At 41.7% G+C, this 13,932-nt stretch overlaps 2 protein-coding genes across 2 annotated transcripts; both read left to right on the forward strand.

Moving 5' to 3' along the window:
• Positions 1-394: 394 nt before the first annotated feature.
• Positions 395-4,778, forward strand: LOC308140783 (uncharacterized protein). Its single transcript, XM_080510707.1, has 4 exons — positions 395-782; positions 930-995; positions 1,970-2,262; positions 3,094-4,778. Exons 1-4 carry the CDS (start codon positions 548-550, stop codon positions 3,982-3,984), a joined length of 1,485 nt encoding a protein of 494 aa, XP_080366833.1. The 5' UTR covers positions 395-547; the 3' UTR covers positions 3,985-4,778.
• Positions 4,779-5,857: 1,079 nt separating this feature from the next.
• On the forward strand, positions 5,858-8,239 carry LOC308141551 (GTPase IMAP family member 7-like). The gene is made up of 2 exons (XM_080511744.1): positions 5,858-6,008; positions 7,186-8,239. The coding sequence occupies exons 1-2, from the start codon at positions 5,993-5,995 to the stop codon at positions 8,148-8,150; spliced, it is 981 nt and encodes a 326-aa protein (XP_080367870.1). The 5' UTR covers positions 5,858-5,992; the 3' UTR covers positions 8,151-8,239.
• The last annotated feature ends 5,693 nt before the right edge of the window (positions 8,240-13,932 follow it).

Raw genomic sequence — 13,932 nt, forward strand, 5'->3', positions numbered from 1 at the left:
ATGGCTATGAATCATTTATGCCTTCATTGACACAAAATAATATGGACTTGTGACAAGTTAAGACTGGGATATTCGTTATGGGATCATGTAAATACATTTCAATGTGAAGAATGCTTTTCTTTGTACTCATTCTGTCTGAACACGATGTCAGTGTTTTAGCGTGTTGCCAGCAGCAGGTCTGTGTGGAGCTGCGCACTGTGCGCAGCCGCCATGCGCATCCGCCGAGGTGGACAGCGCAGCCATTTCTCTGATCCTCACATGCAGCGGGGACGTGGGTGGCGATGGCATTGTCCGGCAATGCAACGCGGCCAACCGGAGTCGTGACTTTGCAGCGGCGTGACTTCGGGCTGAAGTCCGCGTCGCCGCGTTGAAGATCCGCCAGCCTCAAACTTTCCGCGAATCCCAACGCCTGCGCACTGCGCGCAGACAAAACAAGCTCAGCTTCTCCTGTTCGCTTCTCGGATTTTTTTTTTTTTTTTTCCCTTCTTCTCCTTCTTTATTTCTGGGGTGGTGGGGGGCGTAATTGTTCAATGTTCACGTGCCAACCATGGATGAATGCCTGCAAAGAGGCATCGGGGACGTCACGACGGTGCATGTGAAGACGGAGGCAGTGGATGAGAACACATCTGCGCTGGTTTTGGGCAGCCAGGAGCCGCCTGCGCCCTGCGGAGATACCGCATGCAGAGGAGGAGGGGGAGGAGGAGGCAGGGCACAGACTGCAGAGGAGCTATCTGACACCGAGATGCAAACTGCTGCTTCCTCAAATGCCCCCGTGTTGCTGTGTGAGTGCACAAAGGAGTTCATCGAGAACGCAGCCTTTGCGCATTCTTCGTGCCAAAGCAGAATATGTGGTCTTTACGTTGTCCGTTTTAACCATAAATCACAATGAAGTTCTATATGAGTGTTTTTTTTGTCTGTTCCGTCATTAGATTCTGTGACAGACCGCTTTTTCACCACACCAGGGGATGGAAAAACATACCTGAAAATTGCTCCAGGTCAGTAAGCGAGCAGAAGTTTGACGTTTGTGACCAACTGCAGCAACTTTTCTCTTCAGAGTCTAACAAAAATGTAGACTTTAAGATGAATTGAGCTTTTTGGGGATCTTTTTGTAATTGGAGATGTGTTTTCTTTTACATATACCTTGTGTTGAATGGGAATAAGATGCTGTGCGACTCGTTTCAAAAAGTGTTTAATTTATAGATTCACACAGTGATAGACTGCTAACGCCGTTATTTTTGTGTTTCTAGTCTGAAAAAACTTTTGCATTTAAATATGACGTTCTCTCCGTCATTATTATCCGTTTCAGTGCGCATGCACAGAACCATTCACTACAACTGTAATGCGCATGCTCTATACACATGCTTGGGAAATACACACGTTTTCCCTGTTTATATAATCAAGAGTTTTTCCAAAAAGTTCTGTTTTTGGCTACTGGCACAATGCAACAAAAAATTAACTTAAATAACAAATACACTATTTGTTATTTGTCCAAAGCAGGAGCTGATGATACATTGTTTGGAAAGGAAACATGTATTACTGGATCTCTGTTGATTTAAAAAAAAAAAATAATAATAATAATTTATAGAATGTGGGTTTTTTTCCTGTTAAACTGTTTTGCCAGTCCTAATTTCTATAATATGCTGCAGCGACTCGCTGTAGATTTATATTCAGCATGCAGATATGAACCAAATAGAAACATCAATTATCACAATAAACAAAAGTTAAACAGAAAAAAAAGCTGCAGTGAACATATGATATAATGCATGTATTGTTGTTTATGAGCTAACAATAATGATAACATGAAGCAATACATTCTTGACATATTCAATAAAAGATGTTAGGCCAGAGAAAAGTCTCAAGAAATGGCATCCCATGGGTCCTTGGGCTATCTCTCCTGAGAGCGCCACCGCCACCGCCATCCCACTGCCTCCATGACACTATGACCCCCCCCCCCCTTGTCTTCTCCCAGCTTCAGCCATGCCCGGCGCTCCTTTGGAGAAGACGCTTCCCACCGGCTCAGATTTCTCCTCCAAAGCCGTCCTGTGTCTGATCGAGGCGGTGGGACGCCGCTGGGGCCTGTATGAGACCCGCGAGCGTTCTCAGCTCTTCCAGAGCGTCCAGGAGGAGATGGCCGCCAAGGGCCACATGCTCCCCGTCGAAAAGATCCGCCGCAAGTGGAACAATCTGATCGTGACGTACAAGAGGGTGAAGGACCGCAGCAGGGAGACCGGCCACGCCAAGACGTCCTGGGAGTTCTTTGATGTAGGTCGAGCTTGAGACATCTTTATGTGGGCCGTCTTCTTGTTGGCGTGTGAGTAGGTGATGAAGTCAGGAAAATGTGTTATCGTTTGTTAAATCTAGTTATAAATATATAATTATGCATAGTACAATTGATTTCAGAAAAGACTTTAGCTGTTTGTTTTGAATGAAAAGGCATGTGGCCCTGATTCGACCAGACGTTTATAGTGGATGACAGAAAACAACGGAAGCAATAAGCTTTTCGGGACCTTATTCTGGCAGAGATGATTTCTGAGCACTGTTTATTTCTTAGGAAGTTCAGGTTTTATTAAAAAAAAAAAAAAAAAAGAGTTGATCAGAAGAAAGCATTTTTAGAATGCAAAGATGCTTATACTCAAACAAAAAGAGAATGTTTTCACTTCCATGTTTTCATTTTACTGTCCCACTGCGATTTGGCCATTAAAGTTAGTTTGACATTGTAAAGAAATGCTTTTTTATTTTATTAACTTTTTTTTTGTCCTTTAAATTTTTTATTTGTGAAAATTGGGCTCCCCCTCCTTTTTAAAGATTCATAAAGCTTGGGTTTTTGCTATGGAAAAAAAAATCTTTTTAGGAATTTCGAGTACTATTCTTTCAGTGTGGCAATTTTTTTCTCCAAAAGAATCAGTAAATAGTTTTTATTGTGTACTATTAGTACGTTGGAAGAAAAAACTCAGTTCCTGACCAGATCATAGCAGAAGTAATAGCAAATAGATGCAACCTCTTGTTTGACCATCAATTTCAATGTGAAGGTTTAGTTAACATCGCTTGATGGCAAACGCAGTAATTGTATTTATGTCTTTATTTCCCTTGCAGTTGATGGATGCAACACTCAGCGACACTATTGGATCTCAGATCGTCAACAACAAGAGAAACAAATGCGGAAACGCGGTGTCGGCACTACCCGGCCCCCTGACGAAGATCGCTGCCAAACCTTTGCAGCTCCCCCCGCAAACACAAAACGCCCTGATCCGCCCAAATGGAGACTTTCCTTTGACTGGCACTGTGGAGTCGCCGTGTCAGGCGGCCGCCGCCAGTCAGATCGCCGCGAACGCTGCTGCAAACACCATGACGAGTCCGGCGGCCGTCGCGTCGGATAATCCTCAGGAGGTCAAGCCTCTGCTTGTCCTTAACGGGGACATTAGTACGACAGGCGTTCATCCAGCCACCATTGTACCAGCTCCATCTTTTATCTCCTCGCCGAGTTTCACAGAAACGGCTTCTGCGTCGCCGGCTCTTTTCTCAGGCAGCAACACGGACCTCAACGCGTTGGGGTACGCCAGCCGCAAAGCGCCGTCCTTCTCCTCGGGGGTCATACCTTTTCGAATCAGCACGGCGCCGCTCGCCCACAGTCAGAATCTGCTCGGCCTCTCCTCTTCATTCCCACCGACGTCCGCGTGTCTCACGTCTTCCGTTTCCCCCTCGTTGTCGGCCGCGGCCGCGTCCGAGCCTGAGCTGCAGGGCCAGAAGGGAAGCCCGGAGCAAGGCAGCGCTGCTGCGTTCCAGGAGATCTTCAAGCGGCAGGAGGAGCAGGCCTACCTGGATCGCGTGGCTCGCCGCCGGACGGAGGCCCGAGAGAAGAGGCGCGAGAGGAGGGAGGTGCGGATGTCGGAGTCCCTCGGGAGGATCGCCACCGCCCTGGAGCTGCTCTCGTCCAAACAGGACACGGTCATCGCCCTCCTGCAGAGACTCGCTGATCGGAAGTGACGCAAGGTGGAAAAGCAGACTTCTGGACCTTTTTTTTTCTCACGGGACAAAAAAACCCCAAAACAATCTCTGTTGCCATACAGCTATACATCAACATGTACTGTTTTTCAAGAGGGAGTTGTTCTACCGAACATCCATCCACGAAAGGCGAATTTCCTCACAGAAATCAACAGAAAATCACTTCGTTTGAAATCAAATAAGCCTGTTTTTTTGGGGGGGGGAGGAAGTCAGAACACATAGAGACGATCCGCAGGCGCGTAGGAAGAACATGCAAGCTCCACACATCGGCGTCGTTTCAGCCAACAGACTTGAACCAGGACACATGTTGATGTGAGACAACGGTGCTAAACACGACACCTTTTGATGCCCTCCTGTATTTCATCTTTGTACAACAAATTCTATTCTGATTCAGCATTTAGGCCGACCAGAAAGAAGACTGGACCTGCAGTTGGTGCGTAAATGTACAAGTGGACTGACATCAAATCAAGACAATTATTTGAATTGCACAGCGGTAAGATTTTTGTGGCCGCAAGCAAAAACAGAATGTGTTTGTCTTTTGGTTTCTCCCGCTTGATTTCACACAGAATGTCCATCCTGATACAAATTGTTTAAAACCTTGGTGACCAAGTCAAAGTGCGGACACTTACACGTCCCTTGATTTTTCGTTCATTTTGAAACAGACACGCACAAAAAAAAAAAACTTTGTTCAAGTGAATAAATACTTGCCTTGAAAGTCTTGTCCATGCACGGCGCCCCTATTACAAGATATTAGATGCATTATGTGTGTGAATGTGTGAGTGACTTGAGAATTAGATCACAAATAGTGATGTCTAGAACTTCTTGTGTCTTATTTGAAAAATATTTTCCGTTATGAAGGGAAAATATTGTCGTAACGCCACGGTATTATCACGTCCATCGCAGGACAAACTCAAACAGTCTCTCACACACACACTGTCTTCTAACTACAGATGGTTTAAAATGGCCATTTAACCAATGAAAGAAAGAATTGCTGAGGACAATTGCTGCAGAGTGAAGACGGTAAACACAATATTTCACACCTGACGCCTGATCTGATTATATAACGCTGCAACATCAGCTCGACTGAAAAGCAAACGAGATGCTGAACGACTAATAAATAAGAGCTGGAGTTTCACCTGATGTCATTGTGTCAGATCCATCATCGAAAAGAAAGTAATATACAGCCTTGAAATTAAAGGAAGCTCCAGTACTAAGAACACATGTATACAAATAATAGTTTCCAATTAAACAAAGTGTATTTGGAGAAACTAAATATTTAAAATTGAAGTTTTCTAGTAAGTATACTATTATCTCCTTTAATAATTAGTCACATAATTTTTTAAAAAGGAAGTATCATGCTTGATTGTCCAGCATTATGTCCTACCTATTTCAAAAAGTGAACCGATTTGTATTTCCTCAAAGACATTTTGATCGTCAGCTATATGTAAGTGTTGAAACATGAATTTCTATCTTTATAAAATGCATCGACATTCCTACGGTTGTTTTCTTCGGATTGCCATCAACAACATAATTCTTTCCCCTTCTTCTCACTCACAAGGTGAGAACAATACATTGACCACTAGGTGGCACCATCTGCCTGCATCTATCACGAAGACAGTTTATTGTAATTATGTACGCGCTTGTATTATTTCAATGTCGGGATTCACATTATATTAATGATGTTCACAAAGGCAAATGTCATTTCTTGTAGATTTGGATCCGTTTTCAATCAGTTTATCGTGTTTTAACCAGAGACACAGGCGTGATGACCTACTTCAGTCTTCGCGCCTTCGATTGCTATTTAGTTTCGATTTCACTTCAGGAACTATCGATCACTTTTCCAGCAGCAGATAAGATCTGGGCAACAATTTTACACTTTTAATACACTTAAAGAGAGAAAAGCTAAACGGTGACCCTCAACTGGAGGAAACAGTGAAGTTACACACAGTTTTTGATAACTTTGGGAGGCAGCAGGAAGTGGAGAAGTTCGATGGATCAAATCAAAGGTTTGTATGAAAGTTTTTTTTTGGTTGTTTTTTTTAATACCTCGTACGGAACATTAGGAGTTGTCTTTATATATTTATGTGTATGAATAGTCAAGTGCAGTTTCACAAGTTTACTGTTGCCTTGCTCCTGAGCACGCGAGGGATGAATGACTCTGTTCTTTAAGCGTAAAGTACAGAAAAGAAATAAAATAAAGGATTAATGTTGGTCAAACAAGAATAAAAGAAAAGGGAAAATCGTTTTGCTTAGTTTCATTGTGAAATAGTGGGATACAAAACAGAAGTGCCTTTCTTCTTCATGGTTTCTCTTTCTTTTTTCTTTTTTTTAAAGAAATTAACCCTTAAACATCTTAAAAATGTTGAAACATTGTTTCATAAACTGAAGCCAAACCTTTGTTGTGGTTTTTTTCCCTTCTTCTTTTTTTTTTTTTTTTTTAAAGAAGTAAACCTCTTAAAGCCAGATCTGGACACTTTTTCATTTGTAGTCTTTAAACTTCACCTGGATATTTTTTCCCCCCTTTTGACTTGATCAGCAGGGACGTTTCTCGAGGCTCTGGAGCTTCCTTGTGTGACATAACTACTTTTTGTTTTTTTGTTTGTTTTTTTTTTTTGCATTGTAACACATTGTTCCACTTATTAGTTTATCCTTTCTTGTATTAGATGATATTCCATGTTTTTTTTTCTTACCATGATGAATAGATGCATTTAATTTGTAATGTGTTTCCAGGCAGCTGCATCAGGAGAGATTTGTTATGTGTTGTGAGGCAGTAAGTTGGTTTAAAGTGTGATTTAGATGATAGACCAAATATCAGCTGTCTATGACAAGCGCCTAGCAACATTCCTCACATGTTTCTATTGTTGCCAATAGAAGAGTCATAAAACTGGAGTTACGACTTTAAAGCATCTGGATTCATCAAACGTATTATTTTAAATATACAAAATCTCTCTGACTCTTCAATATATATATATACATATAAGATCCTTTAAATAAACTTGCATTCTTTAAACATTTAATTAAATAAAACGCAACACACTTCTTTGAGTGTATTTCAATCCACCAGTGCAATTCTCAAACATGCACGAGTCAGTTATTATATGAAGGTGAAAACTAATGCGACCTGAGTTTGTGAGAGTAAAGTTACCTGCATAACGATGCCGTTTGGCTTTGTCGGGTTCACAGGGCCTGTCAGGATCATGCTCCTCGGGAAGTGTGGCGCGGGGAAGAGCTCCAGTGGGAATACCCTCCTCAACAAGCAGGCGTTTACGGCAGACATGACGCTGGCCAGAGTCACACCCCACTGTGAAAAGGAGGAAAGCATGGTGGAAGATATGCCCATCGCCGTCATCGACACACCGGGGTTTTTCGAGACGGACAGCAACAAGAAGGAAATTGTCCGTGAAATCCTGAAGTGTGTGAATCTCCTGGAGCCGGGGCCTCACGTCTTTGTGTTCGTCGTTCAGTTGGGAAGAATGACTCAGGAAGACCAAGCCACCATAAGACTGATTGAAACAAAGTTTGGTCCGAGAGTGTGGGACTACACCATCGTGTTGTTCACTCGCGGGGACAGTTTGGGGGACAAGACAATCAATGACGTCATCACCGAAAGTGACCACAACCTCCGCAACTTCATACGCAAGTGTAGCGGCGGCTTCCACGTCTTCAACAACAAAAACTCCGAGGACCAGACGCAGGTGACGAGCCTCATGGAGAAAATCCAGACCCTGATAGCGCTGAACGGAGGCAAACACTACCAGACGACGCTGTATCCCGAAGAAGAGCAAAAGATCAGGGAGAGGCAGGAGAGCATCCTGGCGGAAAAAAACGATGAAATAATCGCAAAGGAGAAGATTCTAAAGGAGCATCACGAGGGGGAGGAGCTGAGGAGGGAGATCAGGGCGCTGTGGAGGAAAGAGGAAGAGATTTCAAGACAAGCTGCAGAGAAGCAGATGATCAAGAGGTCTCACTTCACCAACCTTCTGAGGGTCCTGGTCTTCGTGGTGTTGCTGGCTCTGATCATCGGTTGGGCTCTTCAGGCACCAGCTCTGTGGCTGCTGCCAGTAGCTATCGTTTGGATTTGGATGGTTGCTACAGTGTTTCCTTCCACTAAAGGAAAAATACAGCAGCATTTCAAAAAGCAAGAATAGGATTGTTTGAAGACGTGCATTCAATCTTCATGATTGATTCTGTATGTACAAAACAAATAGAAAGATTTTGGAATTGAATGCTGATTTATTGATGCATCAACAGCATTAGTGAATTTTGAAATGATCTGCTGTGTTGTAAATCTTCGCAGTAATTGCACACTGTGTGAGCCCTGACTCCAATAAACGAAAACCTAAATGTGAGACATTTGTGAGTATTAATGTGTCATGTGATGAATGTGACCACTGGAGCGTATAAATCACAGTACATCACGGCAAATTACATCGCAAAACAATGGAAAGTTCAAGCAGTAATACTATTTTAGATCTTTACATATTAATCAAAATATTTTTAGCTTGAAAACCCGCATTCTCGTATCAAAAAAATGTAAATGAAATTGTCAATTGAAATATAAAATATAAAAGCTGCTTGAAGAGTTTTAGTTCATATAAATGTAGAAAAAACGTTTCAACAAAGTTTCACTTTTGTTTTATTATTATTACATCCTTGAATTTTTAAAATCTATTTATTTTAGAGTGTCGAGTGTTAGTTTTTCCAGAGCAAACACAACATTTTTAATACTCCATGAACACTCATTATCAGCCATTGTTGTTTGAAGCAAAGTCATTCACTTCATCGATGTGAAAGTCAACACAGGAAATAGGATTCTTTACCATATTTTAGAGACATTATTTAAAAATTGTCTGTGAATAATGCTTGCAGTTGTATCAGTTGTCAACCTAATTCAACACTGCAGCTATAAAGTATTTGTTTGACGTTTAAACTACTATTACATTGTTTCAATTATACACATGAAAGTTCATCTCAAATACTCTTTTATGTGCACAAAATAAGAAAAGAATGCTGAATTACAAGAAATAAAACCTGACTGTACAGGGGAGGAAAGAAGCCCAAGCTGAATGAAATCCTACACATGGATAAACATTATCTTAATGGGAAAAAAAATATCTAGCAGAGAAAACTAACATAGTAATAAAAACAGTGACCGAACTCACTGAGTATCAACCACTGTGCCGAGAAAAACCTGCTTTACTCCTGTGGGCCGCGATAGCCATGTGACCGCAATACCTCCTCCCACCACTTGGAGCAGTAATGTGCCACTCTGTTGTTGAACACGCTCGAAAAAGCACAAGAAGATGAAGCCAGCCGTAAACCACTGAAGTGATGGAGAACTTTTTAAAACGGATAAAAAGAAGATGCCATCCCACCTCCAAAGGCGAAATATGTTCGCAAGTACAACCCTCACTTTTTTTTCTAAGTTGGCGTTTGTGAACGGAGGTATGCGTAGCCTACCGCTTTAAATCACAAGTGCATTGTGGGAAGTGTAGTCGTCGCCATGAGCATTCACGTGAAGCGTGTTGTTTGTCCGGGGGGGAGGAACCGTTTCTGTTGCGCGCCGCTGTTCAAACAGCTTGTGGGTAGTCCAGCTGGTAAGGCCCTCACCGAAACAACCTATGACTCAATAACATTATATACAAAGAGAATACTTTAAACTACCATCTCATAATGATGGCTGAACGGTGGTAGGGGGTAAAGGTAGGAATTCTCACGTTGTGCGTGGTTGGTGGTGGCACGGACACGAACCCCGGCCCAGGCATGGGGGGAGGGAGGCTGACTGGTTCAGGAAGAGAGTGGGGGTAGAAGTCGAGAGAGGCTGAGTTTGTGACACAAAAGTAGACCTGGAGTCACCTGAAAGTAATATACTGAGTTATGAGTCTGCTTTACTGCTTAATCCAGGTGATATTTTGATGACGTTATCATTAAGTCCACGTGACACTGATTCACTGGCAGTGTTAACTACACAAGCAAGTAATCAGATCATGCATATTCTGTGTATCCATTTTATTCAACTTTACGAAAGGATTTGAGTTAAAAAATGTTCTAACAAGGCTGTAAAAAGAGGTGTGTTTTTATTGTGTCGTGGTGCAAAATCAAGCATACGCATAACTGAATAGTAGTAATTAGTTGTAAAGTATGAAAACAATTCCAAAGTCCCTCATGTTTTGCACTGGGTATATATTGTGTTTGAACACAACTGTATATTTGTCCTCTCTCTCACTCCCATTTTAATTTCTCGCAACTCTCCCAAGTTTTTAAATTTCTTTTTTTTTGTATCAGAATTTTTGGAAATATGTAATGTGCCATCAACTCATTTCGACATCATACAGGCTAAAAGTGACCCTCATCTTCTGGACCTGACCTCAAACTTCTGTAATATGAACTGAATGTGGTTCTGTGCAGCGTGAGGAGAAGGTGGTACAAAAAGGTAACATGTTTTTAGACAAACAGAGCCGAGAGGCTTTTTTGTTGTTGTTATTATTAGTAATAAAGTGATTTATGTCATGATGCAGTCTGACTGGAGAGAGATAGAAAGACGAGAAGAAACAATGAAGCGGAAAAGACCAGAAATGACTGAAAGCAGTGATGAAGAGGTGGAGAAAGAAAGCACTACCAGAAGAAGTAGCGTAAGAATACGAAAGAAAGTCCGCCATTACGAGGATCTGCCCACACACGAAGGTGAGTCTTTGTACATATTTCTGTACATTTTAAGTTTTCACAATAATTCATAACATGATCAGATTACTGTGTGCAGCTGTTATAAGTGTCATTCTCTTTTCATTTTGGCCCAATTTAGAATTATTATTTGTTACGTGTGGAACCAAAGATGGCCTCCTGTATACAGAGAAGCTGGAAAAAGGTAATGTTGCTTTGTTTTTTTGTTTCGGTTTGTTATTTAGCAGATTACAATAAACTACCTGAACCCAAAGTGCCAGGTGGTTATTCTTTCCTTTTCAACACAGGCGACCCTACCAGTAGGATCATATTCTTGTTGACTTTGCTTTAAAGGTCAGAGAGATAGAGAAAACTGTATCAACCTCAGTGAGGTGGTTTTAACCCCATCAGGGATGTCAAACTCGTTTCAGTCCAGAGGCCACATACAGCTCATTTTGATCTTGAGTAGGCCGGACCTGTGAAAACTGGAGCTGCCTCCATTTTACGAATTTTTGGGGGCATTCTGTATGCATTTTGTATTTAGAAGTCACACTCACCGTGTGGCTTTGATGCAAATGCTGCCATATCTAATGTTATCGTTTATCTTGCTGCATCACTAAACTGTCGCCCGAGGCCAACTACAGTCCCTACAAATAACAATAATAATATGACATGGGTTTTATATAGCACCTTTTTCTAAGAGACTCAAAGACACTTTACATTGCATTATTCATTCACTCCTTACTGGTAAGCTACATATGTAGCCACAGCTGCCCTGGGGTAGACTGATGGCTGCCAGATCTCTGACATCAATACCATATCTTTCAATCCATAAAATTCTGTCTAATATTATCAAAGTACACACAGACATAACATCACCTACGTATTGTTGTGTAGATAATCTTATGTAAACAATCGGACAAGGCATCAAAAGTACAGTTTGCCATTGAATGTATGAAGTTGTAGTTGAAATGCTAAAGTTAGAAGTGGCTTCACTGCCTTATGGATTTATCTTACCTTGTGTTCAGGATCACGTCAGAGAATAAAATCCCTCAAATCTAATTTTGATTGAAGAGAAGTGGAAACCTCTTCAAGACACTACTCATCCTAAATACTGAGAGTGGAGTTAGGTTCTCTCCAGTTCTGTGCCTTTTATTGGCTCACTTTCACTTCATCTGTATGTTGTGTGTCAAACACGCAAGGAATTAGAAAAAGATTTTTCATATTGTTTTGTCATTTGTAATTTCTGTTCTGTTCAGGGAAGGCCTGTGTTTGGTGTGAGGGCAAATGGTTTACTCCACCTGACTTTGGGAGCTTTGGAGGAAAATTAGCCCGGAATTGGAAATCAAATATCATCCATGAAGGACAATCTCTGAAGTATTTGCTTGAGGTAAGCTTTTTTTTTTTTTTTTTTTTAATGTATTTTAAAATCATATACTTTTTCGTGTACCTTTAATTGTGAAATTCAACCTATACTAAAATCTGCTCTCAAATATAATTTCACAGAAAAAAACACTGACCACAATAGGATACAAGACAGGAAGAACAACGGTAACAGAGTGTCAAAATAAATTGTGTTAATGACGTGTAACGATGCGTGCAGCCTCAACAGTGATATTTATCTTTCCTCACAAAGAAGAAAAAGTCAGCAAATCATGAGTCGAAGGAACCTTCGGAAGGTTTGTTTGTAACTTTTTAAACCGAAAATTGCAAAGAGAGACCCACCGTCATATTATCAATTCATCGCCACAACCTGTTCTTTTATTGCTAGGTGACGATGAAGGGATAGAATACGAGAATGTGTCTCCTGTTGCTGTACATCTCTCAGACAGAGATGTTACTGAAGGTGAGATTTCAAATACGAATCATCAAGTGAAAAAAGAAAAAACGAGAACAATTCTGGAATGTTTGATTACTCTTATGGTTTTGTGTCTGCCTTGTTTTTTTTGTTTTGTTTTAGATCATGAGACATTTACTCTTTCAAAGAAAGCGACCATGTCCTTAAACAGACTTTTAGAGGTATGATTATCTAATGTCTACTAAACAGCCCAATCAAATTACTCCAATTTCTGTGACATATTCTATAATGTGTAGTGCAGGTGTTCGTTTATCTCATACAACATCGTTACCCATAGAGAGAACAACTGAGAATCCAGGGCTGCTTTGGGGAACCATCAACCTCTTCAACCGTCACTCAGCCTGAGGCTCGTCTCCCGGCCGACGGCAACCAGAAATCAGTCGGTTTGTAAACACATGGATGCATCTTCTCTCCCAAGTAGAGAAAAACCTTTTTTTTTCCCTCCCTCTTTTTTTTCGTTTAATTAAACTTCAGAAATAAATGTGTACAGAGAGTTGGCGAGTGCCTTTGAGTGAGGAGTCGCAAAGCGAACAAGAGAGAGATGACGACGCTCCGGCGACAGCGGCAACCCCAGACGCAGCTCCCTCGCTGAAGACAGAGCCTCCGACCACTGAAGGCAAGCAAACGGTTCCATCACCACTCGATACCTTCACGCAAGCTGTCAAAACTGTCAATAGTCCTTCTGTTAGCTTCACTTCTAGTTTGACTGGCAGTCCTTTTTAAATGAGATAAAAATCAGTTCAACATTGCGTTGTCTGAAAATACCACGGGAAGATGAAAAAGCGGAGAGTTTCAGAGAATTGAATGTGAAAGAAATCACAGAGATGAATAGAAACTTGTTCAGATCCTTGATTCATTTGATCTTTACCTAAAAGTGTCAATATAATTTTTTTTTTTTTTACAGTCATTCTTTCGGAGCCTCAGACCGTCCTGGAGATTGACCGCCCACAGGAAAATGCCGAGCAACCAGCCGTCGGCAGCGACGACCACGACGCAACACGATCACCACAGTCTGAATCTGAGCAGGAGACACAGCACACAATATCTGACAATATTCGGGCTTCCAATGAAGCTGCGGTTGCCTCTCAATCTGAAGGCTGCGGGGTTGATTCCCTCACCTCAAACGGCTCCCCAACGGAAGGAGCGATCGCCTTGCATAGCGGCCACCTCCATTGGTGCGTGAATGGGTGAATGTGATTTGATACAGCGCTTTGTGGACCAGTAAAGTGAAATCCATTTACCATCGACCATCTGCATTGTGCTAATTGATATTGTTTTGTTTGCAGCGTTGACCAAACCGGTGCTCATTCCTCAAACATGGCGGGAGCTGCAGAAAGATCTGATGTGGAGACGATGGACTCTGACCAGCTCACGAGAGAGAAGCTGGAACTGCAAGTGAAAGTTTTGAGATT

The sequence above is a fragment of the Blennius ocellaris genome (genome assembly GCF_963422515.1).
Source record: "Blennius ocellaris genome assembly, chromosome: 16".
Lineage (NCBI taxonomy): Eukaryota > Metazoa > Chordata > Actinopteri > Blenniiformes > Blenniidae > Blennius > Blennius ocellaris.